Source organism: Pipistrellus kuhlii, unplaced genomic scaffold (assembly GCF_014108245.1).
Source record: "Pipistrellus kuhlii isolate mPipKuh1 unplaced genomic scaffold, mPipKuh1.p scaffold_m20_p_27, whole genome shotgun sequence".
NCBI lineage: Eukaryota > Metazoa > Chordata > Mammalia > Chiroptera > Vespertilionidae > Pipistrellus > Pipistrellus kuhlii.
Window position 1 is genome coordinate 1,803,423 of NW_023425526.1, and position 21,086 is coordinate 1,824,508.

At 44.9% G+C, this 21,086-nt stretch overlaps 1 protein-coding gene across 1 annotated transcript in view; it reads right to left on the bottom strand.

Annotated features, from left to right (window-relative positions):
* Positions 1 to 21,086, bottom strand: part of VWA3B (von Willebrand factor A domain containing 3B) — a 109,077-nt gene that overhangs the window by 13,208 nt on the left and 74,783 nt on the right. The window contains exons 20-22 of the mRNA XM_045587251.1: positions 11,482 to 11,600; positions 8,437 to 8,487; positions 4,340 to 4,544 (exon numbers count right to left, since the gene is read on the bottom strand). Coding sequence (XP_045443207.1) covers positions 4,340 to 4,544; positions 8,437 to 8,487; positions 11,482 to 11,600 — 375 coding nt within the window. The remainder of the gene's footprint in view (positions 1 to 4,339; positions 4,545 to 8,436; positions 8,488 to 11,481; positions 11,601 to 21,086) is intronic.

A 21,086-nucleotide genomic window follows, 5' to 3' on the forward strand; every position in this document is an offset into this window, starting at 1 on the left:
CCAAATTCTTTCTATGAGGCCAGCATTACCCTAGTTCCAAAACCAGATAAAGACAAGACAAAGAAAATTACAGGCCAATATCCCTAATGAACATAGATGCTAAAAATCCTCAACAAAATATTAGCAAATTGGATCCAGCAATACATTAAAAAGATCATACATCATGACCAAGTGGGATTTATTCCAGGGATGCAAGGCTGGCACAATATTTGCAAATCAATAAATGTGATACAGCATATAAACAGATTGCGAGACAAAATTCACATGATCATATCAATAGACACAAAAGAAGCATTTGACAAAATCCAAGACCCATTTTTGATAAAAACTCAGCAAAGTAAGAAAGAAGGAATTCTTACCATTTACAACAGCATGGATGGAACTGGAGAGCATTATGCTAAGTGAAATAAGCCAGTCAGAGGAAGATAAATATCACATGATCTCCCTCATTTATGGAATATAATGAAAAACATAAAACTGATTAACAAAAACAAATCCAGAAACAGAGAAGCATCGATCAGACCATCAAACTTCAGAGGGAAGGTAGGGGAGGGTGGGGGTAAGGAGGAGAGATCAACCATAGGACTTGTATGCATGCATATAAGCCTAACCAATGGGCACAGACACGGAGGGGTGAGGGCATGAGTGGGGCAAAGGGGATAGAAGAACACATATGCAATACCTTAATCAATAAAGAAATTTTTAACAAGTGAGAATAGAGGGATTATACCACAACATAATAAAGGCCATATATGACAAACCTACAGCCAACATCATACTCAATGGGTAAAACCTAAAACCATTTCCCCTAAAAACAGGAACAAAACAGAAGTGCCCTCTTTCTTGTTCAACATAATTCCACAAGTCTTGGTTATACTATAGTGATCAGACAAGAAGAAGAAATAAAAATACATCTAAATTGGAAAGGAGGAAGTAAAACTCTTATTATTTGCAGATAACATAGAAAACCATGAAGACTATATTAAAAACAAAAAAAAAAAACCAAAAAAAACTACTACCCTGTTCCCCCGAAAATAAGACAGTGTCTTATATTAATTTTTTCTCCCAAAGTTGCGCTAGGTCTTATTTTCAGGGGATGTCTTATCTTTCCATGCGCTAGGTCTTATTTTCGGAGGATGTCTTATTTTCAGGGAAACACGGTAGGTTTAATAAATGAATTTGGAAATGTAACCGAATAGAAAATTAACACCCATAAATCTATAGCATTTTTATACACCAATAGTGAATTCTCAGAAAGAGAAACTAAACAATTCTATTTACCATTGTAACAAAAAAATTAAAATACTTAGGAATAAATTTAACCAAGGAGGTAAAAGACTTGTACTTGAAAAACTAGATGATGTTGAAAGAAGAGATAGTGGAAGATATAAACAAATGAAAGAATATTCCTTGACCATGGATTGGTAGAATTAACATCATTAAAGTGTCCATACTATCCACAGCAATCTATAGATTCAATGCAACCCCTATTAAAATACCAATAGCAGATTTCACAGATCTATAACAAATACTCCAAACATTTATCTGGAATCAAAAAAGATACTGAATAGCCACAGTAATCTTGATGAAGAAGAACAGAGTTGGAGGGATCACAATACCAGATATCAAATTATACTACAAAGCCACTGTGCTCAAAACAGCCTGGTACTGGCACAAGAACAGACATATAGATCAGTGGAACATAACAGAGATCCCAGAAATTGATCTAAGCCATTATGCTCAATTAATACAATATTTGACAAAGGAGGCAAGATCATACAATGGAGTCAAGACAATCTCTTCAATATATGATGCTGGGAAAACTGGACAGATACATGCAAAAAAATATGAAGCTAGACCACCAACTTATACCATACATAAGAATAAACTCAAAATGGATAAAAAACTTAAATGTAAGTCATGAAACCATAAAAATTCTAGAAGAAACCATAGGCAGCAAAATCTCAAGTACCTCTTGTTGCAATATGTTTGCAGCTATATCTCAGAGGGCAAGAGAAACTAAAGAGAAAATAAACAAATTGGACTATATCAAAATAAAAAGCTTCTACACAGCAAAAGAAACCATCAATAAAATGAAAAGGGAGCCCACTGTGAGGGAGGACATATTTGGCAAAGATACATCTGGTAAAGAGTTAACATCCAAAATATATAAGACACTTATACAACAATAAGGAAGACCATTTAAAAATGGGCGAAGGACCGAAATAGACTTTTCTCCAAAAAGGACATACAGAAGGCCAAGAGATGAAAAAATGTCAGTCTCTGATCATCAGGGAGATGCAGATTAAAATGACCACCTCACACCTGTCAGAATGGCTACCATCAACAAATCAACAAATGACAAGTGCTGGTGAGGATGTGGAGAAAAGGGAACCCTAGTACACTGTTGGTGGGAATACAGACTAGTGAAGCCATTATGAAAAACAGTATGGAGGATCCTAAAAAAATTAAATATGGAACTGCTATTTGACCCAATGATCCCACTTCTAGAAATATATCCCAAGAAATCCGAAACACCAATCAGAAGGAATGTATGTACCTCTATATTCACAGAAGGGCAATTTATAATAGCTAAGATCTGGAAACAGCCCAGGTGCCCATCAGTAAATGAGTGGATAAAGAAATTGTAGTACATTTATGCCATGGAATACTGTGCAGCAGTAAAAAAGAAGGATCTCTTACCCTTTGAGACAGCATAGAGGGACCTGGAGAGTATCATGATAAATGAAATAAGCCAGTCAGAGAAAGACAAGTATCACACAATCTCATTCATATGTGATGAGTAAAATACAGAGACATTGAAGTATAGAACAGACTTGGAATCTCAGAGGGAAGGCGGGGGAGGTTGGGGGTGTGGGAAGAGATAAACCTAAATTTGTATGCATATACACATAACCCATGGACACAGACAATAGTGTGATGAAGGCTTGGGGTGCGGGGTAGGGGTGGGCTAGAAGGGGTCAATGGGAGAAAAGGGGGTCATTTGTAATTCTTTCAACAGTAATTTTTTTAAAATTAAAAAATAAAAACAAAGAAAAAATCAACAAAAAAGTTCTGGTGAGGATGTGGAGAAAAGGGAACTCTTGTGCACTGCTGGTGGGAATGCAGACTGGTGCAGCCATTGTGGGAAATGGTGTGAAATTTCCTCAAAAAATTAAAAATGTCCAAAACCGGTTTGACTCAGTGACTAGAGCATTGGCCTGCAGACTGAAAGGTCCCAGGTTCGATTTCAGTCAAGGGCATGTACCTTGGTTGCGGGCACATCCCCAGTAGGGGGTGTACAAGAGGCAGCTGACCGATGATTCTCTCTCATCGATGTTTCTGACTCTCTATCCCTCTCTCTTCCTCTCTGTAAAAAATCAATAAAATATATTTTTAAAAATTAAAAATGGAACTACTACTTGACCCTGAAATCCTACTAATGGGAATACATCTTAAGAATCCTGAAACACCAGTCAAAAAGAATATATGTGCCCCTATGTTTATAGCAGCATTGTTTACAACAGCTAAGATCTGGAAACAGCCCACATTGCATTGATAGATAAGTGGATAAAAAAGCTGTGGCACATATACACAATGAAAATACTACGTGGCAATAAAAATAAGGAACTCTTATGTTTTGTAACAGCCTGAATGGACCTGAAGATTATTACATTAAGCAAAACAAGCCAGTCAGAGGAAAACAAATAGCATATGATCTACTTATTTGTGGAACCTAATGAACAAAATAGAACCAGAGGCATGTATACATGGAACAGACTGACAGATGGCAGAGGAGGATGGTGGGATCGATGGGATGGAAGAAGGTGAAGAGAATAGCCAAAGACATATATGCATAGCTCATGGACAAGACAGCAATGTGGGGAGGGCTAAAGGGGGGGAGGCTGGGGTCTGGATAGAGGCGGACACGGGGGCATCTGTAATAGTGTCAGCAATGAAAATAAAAGATTAAACAAATAACAAACAAAAACTAAAATTTAGAGTGACAGAGTGATTGGCCAAGATCACACTGGGATCAGTGGCAGATCTGAATTTGGACCTTGCTTTGACTTATAGCAAATCCAAGCTTTTGATCATGACATTATACTTCTGCTTAGTTTTATTTTGCAGTTAAAGATGTACTGTTTTAAAAATAAGGTCACAATAAAATCAAATAGCATTTAATTCCTGTTGAAAGGAGTCCTTGGACCTTCTCTGGGTTGGCGCTAAGTCTTTTAGCGATCAGTGTGGGGGGTGGGAGGAGGCGCAGACCAGCACAGGGATGGCAGTGACTGGCCGGGAGGGAGGGAGGCCACACAGACCCCTCCGCGGTACCCACCTCGGCAGGTGCCCTGCTCACAGTGTCCTCCTTCATGGCGGCCTCCTGCAGCTCCATGGCCTGCTGGATGTACATCTTCCCAGCGAGGATTTCATTCTCCAGCATGGACAGCTCTTTCAGTGAAATGGGCCAATTCAGCCGCTCTAACGCCTTATTTAAAGCTGCCTTGTTTTCCAAGTATCGTATTGGTTTGTATGCATCTAGCCTAAGAAAGAAAAAGGAAGAACAAAAGAACAAAGAAAGTGACCAAAATAGGAAAAATATGGAAAGGTGGTTTTTAGTAAACTCTTCCAAGTAACATCAGTCAAAGCTGGTGATGGGTGTCAGTTGACAGAGTCACAGCCACATCCTCTTGGTAGCTTGCCCAAGTTAAACACAACCGTCTCTGTCAGTTATGATGGGAACTCTTCCTCATGACCTAATCAGATTATCTGATTTTAAAGAAGTTTCATACACATGACTTTTTCCAACCATTTTCTTTTGGCATATTTAGAACCTATTTCTCCCTCCCTAGGTCTAACACCAAAAATGTGCTTTAAAGAAAGTTCACACAACTGTCCCTTAGCAGTGACTCTGGAAAACAAAGGAGAAAAAACTAAACAAACCCACTGTCTGCCTCGGTGCAGTGAGTCTTCTACTCGCTCATTTTAGCGATATCGCTCTCCTCCTTGGAAGCCTGAACATGCCTCAGCTCCCGGTTCGGGGTTTGAGTGCACAGGGAACAGAAGCTGGACTTTCTCTGAGCTGATGAACAGGTGTGGGTGGCCCAGGTCCTGGAGTCCACTACTAGGGAGTCACACACGGGGGAAGGAGAGAGGGAGTGGGTGGGGAGAGAGCTCGCTTCATCCCTGTCATTCTCTGACTGCTGGGAGTGTCGCCTCCTTAGATGCGGGTGTTGCAGGAAGAGTGCAAACCCAGCACAACCACAGGGCTCAATCCACAGACAACTTGTCTCCAGATGACAGCAACAATTCCTGTTAAAAATCTAACTGGGAGATGGTGGAATAAGAAACCCAGCCTTCGTTTCCCCACAGAGATACTGACTTATCAACAATATATGGACCAAATCGCCTTCCAGAGAATTCCAGAAGCCACTTAGACTTCGGCACACCACAAACCCAAGAAGAGCAGGCACTGAAGTGGGTAGGAAAGTTTATTTTATTTTGCCTGGCCTAGCCCTCCCTCTCCCCAGGCACAGTGAAACACAACTGAGAGGAAAACTTCTTTTGGGAGGGAAGGAGAAAGGGGAATATGCACCCAACCCAACCTCCTGACTTGCTGGGGTCTGCCAGAGGGACTGGTTTCTGTCTCCTCTGACTCACAGTGCTGAGGGGAAGGGCTGTTCACTTGGATTCCGGGTTAGGGGCAGCTGAGGACAAAGGCAAGTCCATGGCCGTCAGAGCTCCAGGGTTCCTGCAGCACCAGCCCCAGACACGAGGGGAGGGCGAGATCGTGGCTCCTGAAAAGAAACAGGGGCAACCCCCTGGGAAATGACGCACACAGGCCTGGAGAAGACCCATCCCCAGGAAAGAGTTGAGAGGTTCCTGGGATCTCCAGCCTAAATGGCTGCTCAAGGTCTTCCCTGTAAGAAGACAGTTTACTGGTATAATGACTGGGAGAGACGTCTGTTCCTTTCAAATGCTCTAAACTCAGCAAACGATGCTAAGGCATACAAAGAAATGGAGAAAGATCAAAGGAATCACTTCAAAATGGCCAGCATTGCCGAAACTGGTTTGGCTCAGTGGTAGAGCGTCGGTCTGCGGACTGAAAGGTCCCGGGTTCAATTCCGGTCAAGGGCATGTACCTTGATTGCGGGCATATCCCCTGTAGGGGGTGTGCAAGAGGCAACTGGTAGATGTTTCTCTCTCATCGACGTTTCTAGCTCTCTATCTCTCTCCCTTCCTCTCTGTAAAAAATCAATAAAATATATATATTTTTTTAAATGGCCAGCATTATCTCAGTGCTAACACCAGACAAAGAAACGAAAGAAAAGAAAGCTACAAGACCAATTCCCTTTATGAATATAGGGGTAAATAGCCTCAACACAATGCTCTGACCAAATCAGACAGAGCATTAAAAACACTATACTCCATGACCCCAGTGGGGTTTAACCCAAGCATGCAAGGTAGTTCAACCTGAGGCAATCAACTGATTTAATGCACCACAGCCCATCGACAGAGCAAGGAAAAACCCACACAATCACCTCAGTAGATGTAGGAAAAGCATTTGACAAAATCCAACAAATACTGCTTGAGATAAAAACAATGAGCAGCCGAAACCGGTTTGGCTCAGTGGATAGGGTGTCGGTCTGCGGACTGAAAGGTCCCGGGTTCGATTTCGGTCAGGGGCATGTGCCTTGGTTGCGAGCACATCCCCAGTGGGAGGTGTGCAGGAGGCAGCTAATCGATGATTCTCTCTCATCAATGTTTCTGACTCTCTATCCCTCTCTCTTCCTCTCTGTAAAAAATCAACAAAATAAAAAAAAAATAAATAAAAAAAAAATAAGCAAAGTAGGAGTAGAAGGGAACTTCCTTATATGGTAAAGAGCATTTATGAAAATCTTGCAACACCCCACTCAGTGGTGAGAGATTGATCTTAGCCAAAAGGCCGAGAAACGATAGTGGTGAGAGATTGAAAGCTTTCCCCTGTGATCGGGAACAAGACAAGATGCCCCCTTCACCACTGGCATTCATTCAACCAGGTACAGGGAGTCGAATCCAGACAACTCGACAAGAAGAAAAACAAAAGGCCTACAAATTGGAAAGAAGTAAAACTATCTCTATTTCAAATATAAAAATTCACTCATCAATAACCTCAGTGTAAGAGCTAACGTCAGAAAAGTATTAGAAGAGATTACAGAGGTAAATATTCATGACCTTATATTTGGCAATGAATTGAATTCTTCAGTTTGACACCACAAGTATAAGAAAAAGTAGAAAAATCAATATCACCAATATTAAAAACTTCTGGGGAGAAAAGGGAAATTATCAAGAATGTTAAAATATTGACCTGATAAAGATTGAACATCCAGAATTCTTCCAGTCAACAACAAGAGGATAAACTCAGTTTAAAAATGGCTGAAGGGCCCTAACCGGTTTGGCTCAGTGGATAGAGCGTCAGCCTATGGACTGAAGGGTCCCAGGTTCAATTCCGGTCAAGGGCATGTGCCTTGGTTGAGGGCACATCCCCAGTGAGGGGTGTGCAGGAGGCAGCTGATCCATGTTTCTCTCTCATTAATGTTTCTAGCTCTCTATTCCCCTCCCTTCCTCTCTGTAAAAAAACAATAAAATATATTTTTTTTAAATGGCTGAAGGACTTGCATAGATATTCTGCTGAAGATACACATATGGCCACATGAAAGATGCTCACATGACTGGTCCCTAAGGAAGTGAAAATGAAAACTACAGCGGCATCACTTCACACCCATAGGATGGCTTCCGTTTAAAGAAAAGGAGGAAAACAAGCAAGGATTGTGGGAGAACTAGAGCCTCACATGTTGCTGGAGGGAACGTAAAATGGTGCAGTTGCTGCGGCAAACAATTTGGTGGCTCCTCAAAAGCTAAACACAGAATTGCCCTGTGACCCAGCAAACCACTCTTAGTCACACACTCTAATGAAGACCCATGTCCACAGCGATGCTTCTGCGTGAATGCACACTGCAGCATTGTTCACGGTGGAAATACCGTGCACACCCATCAGCGGGTAGGCAAACTGGTAGATATACACATAGATCATTACTCAGCAATAAACAGGAATAAAGTACTGTATACGCTACAACTTGGATGAACCTTGAAAATATTAAGTTTTTACATTACGTAAAGGAAGCCAGACACGGAAAATCACAATGTCTGATTTCTTTCATATGATATATCCAGAACAGACAAGTTTAGAGATAGAGGAGAGTGGGAGGATTACTCAGTGGGTACAAAAAATTTTTCTGAGGTGATAGGATAGTTTTGAAACTAGAGGGAGGCAGTAGTTTGTACAACATTTTGAATAATTTAAATACCATTGAGCTGTTCACTTAAAAAAGTTAGTTGTAGGTTATGTAAATCATACAAAAAAATTTTTTTTTTTAAAATGAGGAACTGGCTTACTTTTCTTTTTCCTCTTGAGATAATGCTCGCCAAACAATTTTGTTCAAGCGCCTGTTGAAAAACAATTGAAAACAATTAGCACCAATGCCTCGTTTCACAGCAGGAGGCTGAGCCCAGGCTCTGAAGGGCAGCGAGGGAGAGGCTGGCCCGTCCCATCCCCACGGCCCACGCTCCCTCAGCCCTGCAGCGAGGAGGGGCGCTCCCCGCTGCCAGGGAAGACCAGGCCCGAAGAGGCAGCACCACGCTGGGCTTCCTGATCGCTGCTTTTCTTCTGAGGTAAACATATAAGTATGGCGTTAATTTGCTTCTTTAGACTTTCTTCTGCCTCGATTCTCAGGGCAAAGGAGGTTACCAGGGTCACCCAGAACAGGAGCGGGTCACACTGTAGAGACCTCATTTTCCAAACGAAGCCTCTGGGAGAGCGGACTAACGAGGGCCTTGCCGGCCCCCGCAGCTAGCTGGCGATGCCGAGACTAACCTCCTCACAGAGCCCTTCGCAGCGATGCTTGTCACCCCAAGAAGCGAGGAGGAGGTTGGAGCCTGCTGGCTTCTGTAGGTGGGCGGGCTCCTTCTCATCACTAACCAGGGATGCTTCCTGCAGGGCTCCTGCCAGGCCTGTGCCCGTGCTGCGTCCTTACCCGCAGGCCCTGCAGGGCAGGCACGGAGCGCTGGCCCGGGTGTATGCGGGACCCCGGGGAAAAGCTGCTTCAGTAGAGGAGGTGGGAGAAACTGTCACTCTCCAGGGGCATTCTAACCCCCGGCCCAGCACCCGTCACCAGGCCTCTGAGAACAGATTTGGGGGTTTTATCCTGCCCTGCTCTCCTGCCACAGAAGGGGGGGCGGTGTGGGGTGCACAGGCCCGGAGCCAGACTCCCTGGGCCAGACTCGGGCAGCTTCTCTTCCTGGGCTTCTGCAGAAGCTGTTCTGTGGGACGGGGACCTGGCAGTGCCTCCTCGTCACTGCGAGGACTCAGCAGGGCCGTGGACGTCTGACATGCGTAGATGCTCGGAAAGGACAGACAGGGAGTAGGAAGTAAGCCAGCTCAGTGCTCCTGTATTACTTGAAGGTTTTGGTTCTTTGGGGTCTATTTGAAAATTGGGTTTCTTTAACCATGTGGTTTCTGTAACAAGGACCAGGGCTTCTGAGACTTAAAAATGATTCACAGGTCAGCCAAAGGACTTGTATGTTAGCATGACTAATGGACACAGACACTCAGGGGTGGGAATGGCTAAGGGGGTTGTCAATTGTAGAAAAAGGAGACATATGTAAGACTTTAGACAATAAAAAAAAATGATTCATAGGATGCATTTTGGGGGTGTGTGTGTATGTGTGTGTGTGTGTGTGTGCACACTTTTCCAGGAAAAAAAAAAAAAACTTACTTAAAAATCCTCCTAAATCTAAACCTTGACAGCAGAGGCAGTGTACCAGGGAGGCTGGGCATGTGGACCAGGGCTCAGAGCCACAAAGGTTTGGGTTCAAATCTCAGGTCTCCACTGGCTGCTGTGTGAGCCTGTGTGATGTGACCTTTTGAAACTCTATTTTCTTATCGATGAAACAAGGATAACAGCACCCCCTCACGCTGAGAGAACTGAGATGTATGCCAGCGCTGGGCGAACACAGGTTCCAGTTGTTGGAAATGGAAAAGGACATGCAGGTTGTGATGATCACAGTAGCTTCGTCCACTCAAAAGGTGGTCACAACGGGCCGTGCACTCACTTTGGCCATGCCTGCCTGTGGCCAGGAATAACCCGTGCTCCTGGCTCCAGATTCGGGAGAGGGGCGAGCCACGCTTGGCAGGCCGGGAAGCCATTGGCTCAGTGAACATGTGTCCAATCACTTAGCACGTCTCATTCTAACTACGTCCTCTATAAAAACTGTTTCCAAGAGCCTGTTCCTCACCTCTGTTCTCCCCTACTTTCCATGTTCAGTAAACAGTGTAAAGCACACAGCGGTGTGAGCTGAGGACGACTGAGAGTGTGGGTCCCAGCTCCACGGATGGGAGGGACGGAGACCCTGGGAAGTCCCTTTGCATATGAGGGTGGTCCCTATGGGATGCCTGAGGGCACGGGACTCTGGGCGTCCCTGTGCTGGTCCAGCCCCTGGTCTCAAGGATGCAAGTGCCCAGTTTTCTGCTTCTGTTGTGTGGGGAGAGTGAGATCCGCCGGGGGAGTGGCTTTCACTCGCTTTCTATATCTCTGCTCCACAAACCACTTATAACAAGAGCAGCTCGTTTGCAAAGCAGCCTGTCCTAATGACATTTCAGAAGTCTGGGCGGCAGCCGATCACTCTGGAGACTGTAAGTAGAGGTTACTAACATGGTCCCCAGCCAGCTTACAACTGGTGTTTCCCCATGGATCTGAGGGCTGCAACCTTGACCTTAGACCACATGTGTCAAACACAAGGCCCGCGGGCCAAATCCGTCCCACCAGGCCTTGCAATGTGGCCCGCACCGCGCTGTCATCACTGCACTCCACTGTGTTTCCATCACAATGACAGTTTATGACTGTTCAGTAAACCATTCGGCCCGCGATTTAGGCTGGATTTTAGATTTTGGCCCCTTCTCTGATTGAGTTCGACACCCCTACCTTAGACTAAAAAAATCGGCAAAGTAATCACCCCAGAATCCAGGTGCCCTGGCCATCTCCACGCAGAGCTAGTGCTCAGTCACACAAAGCCAACATTGCTGCTTCCATTCTTAAAATATTGAAACAGAAGTGCTCCCCCACACAGGCACCAAGTGTGACCACAACAGCTAGTTTATGCCACTGTGTCGGCAAAAGGCTGTGAGCCTCCCGCGGGCCTGCTTATGGGAAGTGATGTCTGCTTACTTGTGGTGGGAAACACCTTAGAAATACTATTTTGGGGTGAGGTATTCAATGCAGTGCCACACCCAGAGTGTCTGTGTTCACTGCTGCTGCTGAATTGGATATTCCTCGCGGGCAAGTCTTAAACAGCTGCTCCAGATGAAAAATTTAAGCTAAAATAGGAGAAAAAAGCCAAAACAAGCAAATCCCACAGCCATGCGCGGGAGCCGAGAACACTCACTTTTCATAGCACCTGATTGCCTGCTCCACCTTTCGCTTGTACATGCTGAGCTTGACTCCTTGGGGGTTAATTAATGTCATCTTGTTCGTGTCGCTGCACACGTGTGCCAGAGGGAACACCTGCACAGCAACGCACAGGAAAGCGTCATTGGATGGGCTGACATGTTCTCCCAAAGGTGGCGCCACATGGCTCCACAGCACGTTTTCCTGACTCTAAGGTCAGTGTGATTGTAGCAAATTATAACATATAGAAAATCGTTAAGAAAAAAAATCAGATATTGTCACTAACCTTTTTTCTTCTGAAAATTATATCTTTATAAAATAACCACCACATAAAAGGAAACAGAACTGTTTGGGGAACTGTTGTCAGAACCAGTGTTAACTTCATGAACTCTGTCCAATCGATGCACAGTGAGAAACAGGATCTCATTGTTGCTACTTGTAAATTACTATTCGGGTTATACATCTTTTTCATGTATTTAATTTAATTTTCTTTTGAGAATATCGATGATAGTTAATATCTTTTGACCACTTTCCTTATCAGTTTATAGGGCTCATGTTTTTTGTTGTTGTGTGTTTGTTTGTTTGATTTATGGACTTCTGAGAAGAAGGGAGAGGGGGAGAGGGAGAGTTGAAGAGGGAGAGGGGGAGAAAGGAGGGGGGGGAGAGAGAGAGAGAGACATCAATGATGAGAGAGAATCATTGACTGGCTGCCTCCTGCACACCCCACACTGGGGATGTGCCTGCAACCTGGGCATGTGCCCTGACCAGAATCGAACCTGAGACACTTCAGTACATAGGCTGACGTTCTGTCCACTGAGCCAAATAAGCCAGGATTATAAGAGGTTCTTATACACCGAGTGGCCAGATTATTATGATCTCTAATCTATAATAATCTGGCCACTCAGTGTATATTCTATATAATAAAAGGCTAATATGCTAATTGTCCCCTCAACTAGGATTTCTACCAGCAGGCAGGCCGGCCAACTGCCTATGTCTCCTCCCCTTGGCCTGGCTGGCCGGACCCCACCCATGCATGAATTCATGCACCAGGCTATAATATATATATATATTACATACAAACTCGGTGGCCAGATTATGATGTGTTCAGAGATAATAGTACTCTGGCCACTCAGTGTACTGCGTTCTGTGAGAGCCCAGAGCCCCAGGCTCCACTCGGGGCTCTGTCTGCACCTGCTGCTCCCTCTGGTCCGGATGCGTGTGCCTGCATCTCAGTGCCTGTACATTACACACTTAGCTCTTCCCCGTAGTGTAAGCTCCCCCAGAGCAGGGACTGTGTTTTAGTCACGGCTGTATTCCTATCACCTAGCACAGTGCCTGGCACACACTGTGCCCTTAACAAATATTTATTGATCAATAAATATATGTTCACAAAAAGGCATATTCCATATTTTAATATTTAAACATAAAGAAAGTCTAACAGGTAATCTTAAGCAATATCATTTCAAAATTGTATCTGCTTCCAATTAGGTGTCTTGGAAATATGAGGAATTTTTTTTTTTTTAAAAAGCAATTTTTACTTTTAATCAATCAAGACAATATAGATCATGCTTTTATGTACCCCCTTGCCTCCTAAGTTAAGCAGATGGATGATGAGTGCTCTGTGAAGGACAGGACCCCAGCGGGCTCAGTGCCTGAAGCCAGCACTGGTCTCAGGGTCTCTCACCCCTGAAAGAAGGCCAGGCTAGGAGAGGGCCCTGAAACTCTAACCACCCTTTGGTTCTATATTCCAGGGTCACCATGGAGCTAGAGGCTAAACGCCAATGAGGCGGCTCAAGGGATGGGCTGAGGCAAGTGCAAAAAGGAGGAGAAAGAGAAAAAATAGGTTAAAAACTCTTGTTGAAATGACCAAGCATAATTCCAAAACACACACACACACACACACACACACACACACACACACACCCCACAACTGATAGCTGAGCAAATCATCAGAATGTCAATTCACTTAAGAAACTAACTTATGAACCATCTAACAATGACTTTATATTATGATTTAAGTGAATTATTAGATTGTTAAAAAGTGTAAAAGTCATATGAAAGTACGAAAAACATACAGAGTACCATAAAAAGAAATTAATGGGGAAAAAACAACAATATTTTAAATAATAAATCTCTCTTGGAAAAAAACAGTATTGAAATTGAAAACTAAATATATTAATCATGTTAAAACATCAAGACCAAAACCAACAAGAAAATAGACAAAAATTCAGAAAACTGACGAGAAAATCATAAAGTTATGAGGCCGCATAGGGAAGCCTCACTACTTGTCAGACATATGACTTCAGCGTGTGGCTTCTAACTGTCTCTGCCGAAGGCAGGAGACAGAATGGGTCAACTGGCCGTTGGGAACTAAATGAAAAACATCTTTCAAAATAGAGCTACATATCACATAAACTCCCCTCCCTCCCAGGAGAGTGGTAAGGAGGGGGAGCAGAGACAATCTCAACAAAAGACCGTTACATTTCAATCACCTCTGGGGATAAAATACCTTTACAAGCCTCTGAATAGCCCTCCAAGTTTGCCAACTTATATGTCTTAGTCACAAATCAACACCACGAAATGCATAGCCACGCCACCCCTTCACCATTTCCGGCGCGGCCCTCCCTTCACGCACTAAGAAGCCACAGGTCAGGTTCTACTTCCCTCTTTTGTGGACTTGGCCCGCACGCCTGGCATGGCCATAGTGTGCTTCAGTGTGGAAGCAGCTCAGGTGCGTGTGGATCTGGCTCGTGCACATGCAGACTGAGGGAAAGACAAAGTCATACTCCACACCTTCAATCTGTGGTCTTAGTTTTCACAACATGGTGGTCACGTGAAGGTCCCATGGGATACTCTCTTTATGATGTCAAATGTAGTGTGACTGTGAGGTCACAGGGGCTGGGAGGGCAGCTCGTGGGAGGGGAGGTGGTCAGAGAAGAGCCTGCCAGCTCTACTTGAGAGGGAATAAACCCTGCTCACACCTCCTTTGAAATGGCACACTTCTTACCTCTTATAATGCAAATGAGCATAACCAACTGATGAGAGACTCTTCTAGACAATATTCAATAACCAAAGGGAGCCTCCTGATATAACCTACTCAACTCTCTGAGGTTAATCTATAAACCTCACCACATTGATATTAATAATCACACTTTGAGAAGATTTTAACTAGAGGGAGGAAGTGAAGGAGGGAGGTAGACACCGACGATAAAGGCAGAAGAAATTTCTAGACTCATGGATAGCCGATCTGGGCTGATTCTGTTAGAACTTTTCCCACTATTGGACCAGAGATAGCTTAGGAACCACTGTACTTGAGCATAGTTTTATCAATAATGATAATAGTTTGTTCTTTACTCTCTGCCAAAGGATAGGCGCTCCGTATTTTCTCACTCAAGCCCTGAATCATATATTCATACATGCAGCTCTTGTTATATGGCCTGCCTCTCCACTGAACTCTAGTTCTTTATTCCTTTTAAACATGCTAGTCTCTAGTACTAATCATTTGTTGAACATATGAAAGAATAAAATTATGTATAAATTAAAATAATGGCCAAGGCTCAAAAATTTTAAAGTTCATCTATATTGTAAAACATAATTAAGTTTGGATCTCACCAAATTTGAATCCTTGGTAACTGAGGTAAGAGGTGAGTTTAACTCTGCTATTTTTAAAGAGGTGTTTGCTAAGTATAGGTGAACAAGGTTTTAAGAAAGGTATTTAGCTTACATAAGCACCAACTTTTCCCTCTTACATAAGAAAACTACTCTTGAACAATAATAGAATAGAAAATTAAAATAAAATACCATTTCATGTAGCAACTGGAAAAGTTCTTAAATGTTAGTGTTCTACATGATAGCAGAGATATAGGAAAAGAGGTATTCTTATAATTCCAAGTAAACAGCCCAATAATTGGGATAATAGTTAAATAAATTGTAGTAACTCATATTATTGAATATTAGTGCAACCATTAAAGTCATCCAAAAATGGTCATTACAAGGAAATACATTCATAACATGCTAAATAAAGGAAGCAGAATACAGCCCTGGCTAGTGTTGCTCAATGGTTATACTATTGACCTGCACACTGAAGGGTTGTGGGTACAATTGCCGGTCAAAGGCATGTACCTGGGTTGCAGGTTCAAACCCTGGCCCTGGTTGGGGTGAGTGGGGAGGCAATCAATGTCTGTCTGTCTGTCTGTCTCTCTCTCTCTTCTCCTTCCCTCCTTTCACTTTCTCTAAAAATCAATGAAAAAATATCCTTGGGTGAGGATTAACAACAGAAACAAAAAAGCAGAATGCAGAACTGTGCACACAGCTATTGGTTGCTAAAGTAGTGCAGACAGAATTTTACCTGGCGACATTCTGTGTTTATAAGCAATCCCACAATCCCCCTTTTAAAATGAGAAAATAGCATGAAATTGGTATTTAAATGTTTATTGTTCAACCCTGAATGAATTCACCAACTACTTTTTCTCCCCCCAATAAGTATCCACACCTTGCTACCAGCTTGGCCAAGAAAGGTCTGACTGGACATGTGCAATGAAAATGCAAAAGCTGTGCATATCCTGATGGATAACTCCAACTACAAATAGATACTTCCATTGTACAAACTGTTGAGTGCTGAAGCCTAGGTTTGCTTTCAAACTGCATCATCTCTAGCCTCCAAAGAACAAAATGAAGGCAGGGCCACAAAATTAACTGGCAAAGCAGTGTGCCAATAAGATCATTCATAAACCCTGAAAATATGCTATTTATTTCAGTGTAGGTTACAGTATAGATGACATCTCACTTTTTTATCTTTACCAAAGGATGTGTTTAATTATTTTTAGAGAGAGGAAGATGAGAGGAGAGAGAGAGAGAGAGAGAGAGAGAGAGAGAGAGAGAGAGAGAGAGGTGTGAGAAAGAAACATGGATCGATTGGCTGTCTCCAAAGGTTGAGACACTTCATCCTGACCAGGGATTGAACCTGAAACCTTTTGGTATATGGTATGGCATTCCAACCAACTAGCCATTTGACCAGGCACATCTTACATTTTTTTCATCTAAACTTTTAGAATATAAAAGATTGGGTTTTTCTATTTAAAATTTAATTTAAAAATAAATAAATAAAATGGTGTAGGAGATACACATTTGTTTGCCTGAAACAATGTTCACAATAGAGTCTATTAAATAGACTATTGAGTAAAAATGAGGACACAAAACAGTATATTTAGTTTGACTTCATTTTGGTAAAACAAAAACAAAAAACAAAGGATTTATAACAGTGAAAGGTTATATATTTAATATATAGGCAGCTAACCACCAATGATTCACCTGTGGTGGAATTAACTATTGTTTCTTTTCCATTTAACTATATTTTCTATTTTTGTGCACAATGAATAAATATAGCGTTTGCAATAATTGTGCTTTTGAATAATTAAAGAAGCTTTTCTGCCAATAGAAGGTTCTGTTGAATGCTACCCTGTTTCCCCAAAAATAAGACAGTGTGTTATATTAATTTGTTCTCCCAAAGTTGCACTAGGTCTTATTTTCAGGGGATGTCTTATCTTTCCATGCACTAGGTCTTATTTTCGGAGGATGTCTTATTTTCGGGGAAACACGGTACTCTATCTGAAAGTAACAGACTGAATGCCAGTTTGTCACGTATCCCCAGCCTCTTGGCACCTAACATTCTTCATCAGCTAAATGCTGCAAGGAATGGCCACCTCGCTGGCTTGCTCTCTAAGTTTTAAATGAACTACTTTGATAATATCAAGTGTTCCACTCAGAGCCCAGTGTGAGGATCCCTCTCCTACTGGATCAGAGACCTGCCGTGGCCTCAGGAGTGATGAGCTGGGGTGCCAGCCAGGGCATCTGACCACCAGGCTCTCTGCTGGACCCAGATTAGGGCAAAGCAAGAAGGCTCGATGGGCTGCTGTTAAAGACGTCATGATGATGATGACGATGAAGATTTAGACTTTCCAGTGATACTAATGTTTCCAAATTATTTTGGTTTTATTATTTTCAAAGCAATTGGCAATAAAGAGCTTCAAATTCTAGATTCATAAAATAACTAAAACAGTTGTATTCTGTATATGGCTTGACAATGAATGATTCTTTTTGAAAGAGGTAATAAAATTATCTGGTCCATTGGAAACTTAAACTGCCAGTCAGCATTTTGAAATGGAACATTGCTAGGGCAACATCTCTGCTCAATATTTTATCTCCACGGTGACAGATCTGATGCTGGTCCAGGAAACACTGAAAACCAAAACAGCTTTGTGTTCCAGAGAAGAAAGAGCCCACACACCGGCCATGAATGGAGCAGAGTGGGGACAAAGCCACACATCGCTTTGCAATTCCACCCAGACGATGTGGCAGTGCCCCCAGCACAGGAGGAAGAGACAATGAAATTCTCAGTGAAGTGGGTTAAGGTTCATGTTTTCTTTTTGGCTCCATTCTAGTTTTTTGCCTACTTTTTCGTGAAATGTTATGTCCAAGTCTCAAAAAGCTATCCATCCCACTAAGTGGAAATAATTTTAGATTATAGTTTTCCTGTTTTGCCATTGACACCAGGGTCTCTTTCAGTCAGAGGAAATATTAGGGAATAACAGATGTAAGTGTGCTTTAAGGGTGAAATTGGAATTCATTACAGTACATTTCCATCCTCGTGACTCTTGCTTTTACTGTCAATAATGAAGGACAGTAAGCACGCTGGGCAGCGTGTTGCCTGCCCCAGGTCTGTGATGAGGACATACAATGCCACCGAAAGCACCAAGCACAGTCCCCTGTAAGATGCACTCGAAAAGCTTGGTCCTGGCTCCGTGGCTTTGCTTTCCAGCGTCAGAAGACTCGAATGTTCTCCTGAGTACAGGACCTTCACTGCTCTTTCTCCCAACTTTTCCCTCTTAAATTTCCCTCTTGGCACTTTCCCCTCTCTCAGCTCCATGGGGTCTGGTCCTGTCCCCGTGTTACCACCCGAGTCACAGCCCCCTTGACCTTGCCTTCTCACTGCTCCTCACCTTCCCAGCCTTGGACCCCTCCGACTCTGTCCAGATGGCAGTCAGAGCCCAAACTTGATCTTTTCTCTCCACTTAAAGAGCCCTCAGTTCCCCTGAATGACATTCATAGACCTTAACTTCCTTCCCAGCTTTAGCCCCTTCCTGCAGCCACACTTAGCTTCCTCTGGAGTGAGCACTTTCTCTGACCCTTCGCCTTCCCTGGGTGCTCCCCACTGCCTAGGACACTGCTCTCACCTCTGCACCTTTAACTCCTTCCCCAGGCCCAGCCTCAGGCTGAGCAATGCCCCAGGTCTGAACTCTCAGGCCAGGTCGGAGCTTTCTCTGACACCTGAACCTGGTGAGGGAACCTCCTGATCTCCAGCCATCCTTCCCAGAGCTCACAGAACTAGAACCTCTTGTTTCAGTTGCTATTTCCTAAACTGTGTGCCGTATGTTACCAATATCTTTCTGAGACCTGCCTTCATTTCATATGGTTTTATACAAAATAACATTTTTATTTATTCAATCCATAAACAGGCCCTTCATGGTTTTTACTTTATTTTATTCTCATATTGTTCTACCCTATAATGTTTGTCTTTAGAGAAATTTACTTTTGGGAGAGGATCCAAGATGGCTGCTCAGGTAGATACCTAACCGCAGCAGCACACAACAATTTCAATGGAATACAACTAAAATGTAGAGTGGACATTGCCCAGAGCTACAGGTAGTGACTGACTGAAAATTCTACAACAAGAAGGAAAGAGAAAACTAGGAGGAAAACCAGAGGAGCTGAAAAATCCTAAGGTACGGAGACATGCTACGCGCACACATGCGCGCGCGCAGAGAGGACGCAGCTGGAGAGGAGGAGAAGGCTGGGTGCCCGCCTGGCGTTCCCTAGCAGGAAGAAAATAAAAACCCCGGCCTGGGATAAACCCCAAAACCAGCAGCGCTGAGCCCCAGTTATGGGCCAGACCCTGGGGACCCAGCTCGGGCAGGGGGGGACGGGGCTGTGAGGCGGAATCCCAGGGGAGCGGCGAAAAGCAGAGCCCCCCGGAGTCGCGCACATTGCGCGCAGAAGATGGAATGTTGACTCTGATGCTGGATTGCCCTGGCGGGAAGAAACAAAACCTCCGGCAGTACTGAGCCCCACTCCCGACTGCTCTGAACCCCAGTTCTAGGCCAATCCCTGGGGTCCCAGGCTCAAGCAGAGGGAGGGGCTGTGAGGTGGAGTCCTGGGAGAGCGGCGAAAGGCCGAGCCCGGGAGTCCCGCACTTTGCGCTCAAGGAAAGGAATGTTGACTCTGATGCGGGATTGCCCTGGAGGGAAGGAAACAGGAGCTCCGGCCGTGCTGGGCACCAGTTTCGACTGCTCTGAACCCCAGTTCTAGGCTAGACCCTGGGGATCCAGGCTCGGGCAGGGGGAGACGGGGTTGTGAGGTGGAGTCCTGGGGGAGCGGCGAAAAGCGAGCCCCTGGAGTCACGCACACTGCGCGCAGAGGACAGTCTGTTGACTCTGATGCTGGGCTCCCCTAGTGGGAAGGAGAAAAAAAAGCTCCAGACTGGAGGAACGCGACAAGGAGCAGGAGCCCCTGCCGGACACCAGCCAGACGGGCGCCAGCAAGGAGCCGGGCGACGGGGCCCCCAAGGGGGGGGTGCCCCTGGGCCTTCGACCACTGAGTGTGGGCCACGGAGCCGAGGCTGGGGGCTGCTTCCTGGGCAGCGCTGACCCTGGCAACAGGCTGAAACAGCACAGGAGCCCGCCGAGAACAAAGGGGTGCCACAGGCCAACCTGCTGAGCTTCCAGGACAAGGAGGAAGAAACCGAAGAAGTTTTCAATGTGAAGAAATCAAGTGAGAGCAAAAGATAGTAAAATTACTTAAGAAAGAATATAAAGAAGATCTTGAAAAATCAAAGACTAAGTCAGAACTCAACTCAGCAGCCAACATTGCAAGATAAATGCGTTTAAAAAAACACACAAAAAAACCCCAGAATGTTGGAACGGTGGCGGCCAGGCCTAGAGTGGCCAGGCACAAGGCAGTGGCAGCCGGGCCTGGAGCAGCAACAGCCAGGCCCCAGAGCAGCAGCAGTCAGAACCAGAGCAGCAACAGCCAGGCCTGAAGCAGCCAGGCCTGGGGCAGTGGCAGCCAGGCCTGAGGCGGAGGCGGCCAAGCCCAGGGTGGCCAGTCCAGGAACACCCAGGCCCAGAGTGGCTGGGCCCAGAGCAGCCGGGTCGGGAGCAGCCAGACCCAGAACATCAGCAGCCAAGCCTGGAGCATCCAGGCCGGGAGCTTCCAGGCTCGGAGCAGCTGGGCCCGGGCAGCCAGGCCCGGGGCAGCCGGACCCAGAGCAGCCGGGTTGGGAGCAGCCAGGCACAGAGCAGCAGCAACCATGCTTGGAGCAGCCAGGTCGGGAGCAGCCAGGCCCGGAGCGGCCGGGCCCGGAGCAGCTGGGCCCAGAGCAGCCAGGTCGGGTGCGGCCAGGCCCGGAGCAGCAGCTGCCAGGCTGAGAGTGGCCGGGCCAGAAGCAGCAGGTGCCAGGCTGGGAGCGACCAGGCCCGGAGCGGCCAGGCCTGGAGCGGCCAGGCCCAGAGCGGCCGGGCCCAGAGCAGCCAGGTCGGGTGCGGCCAG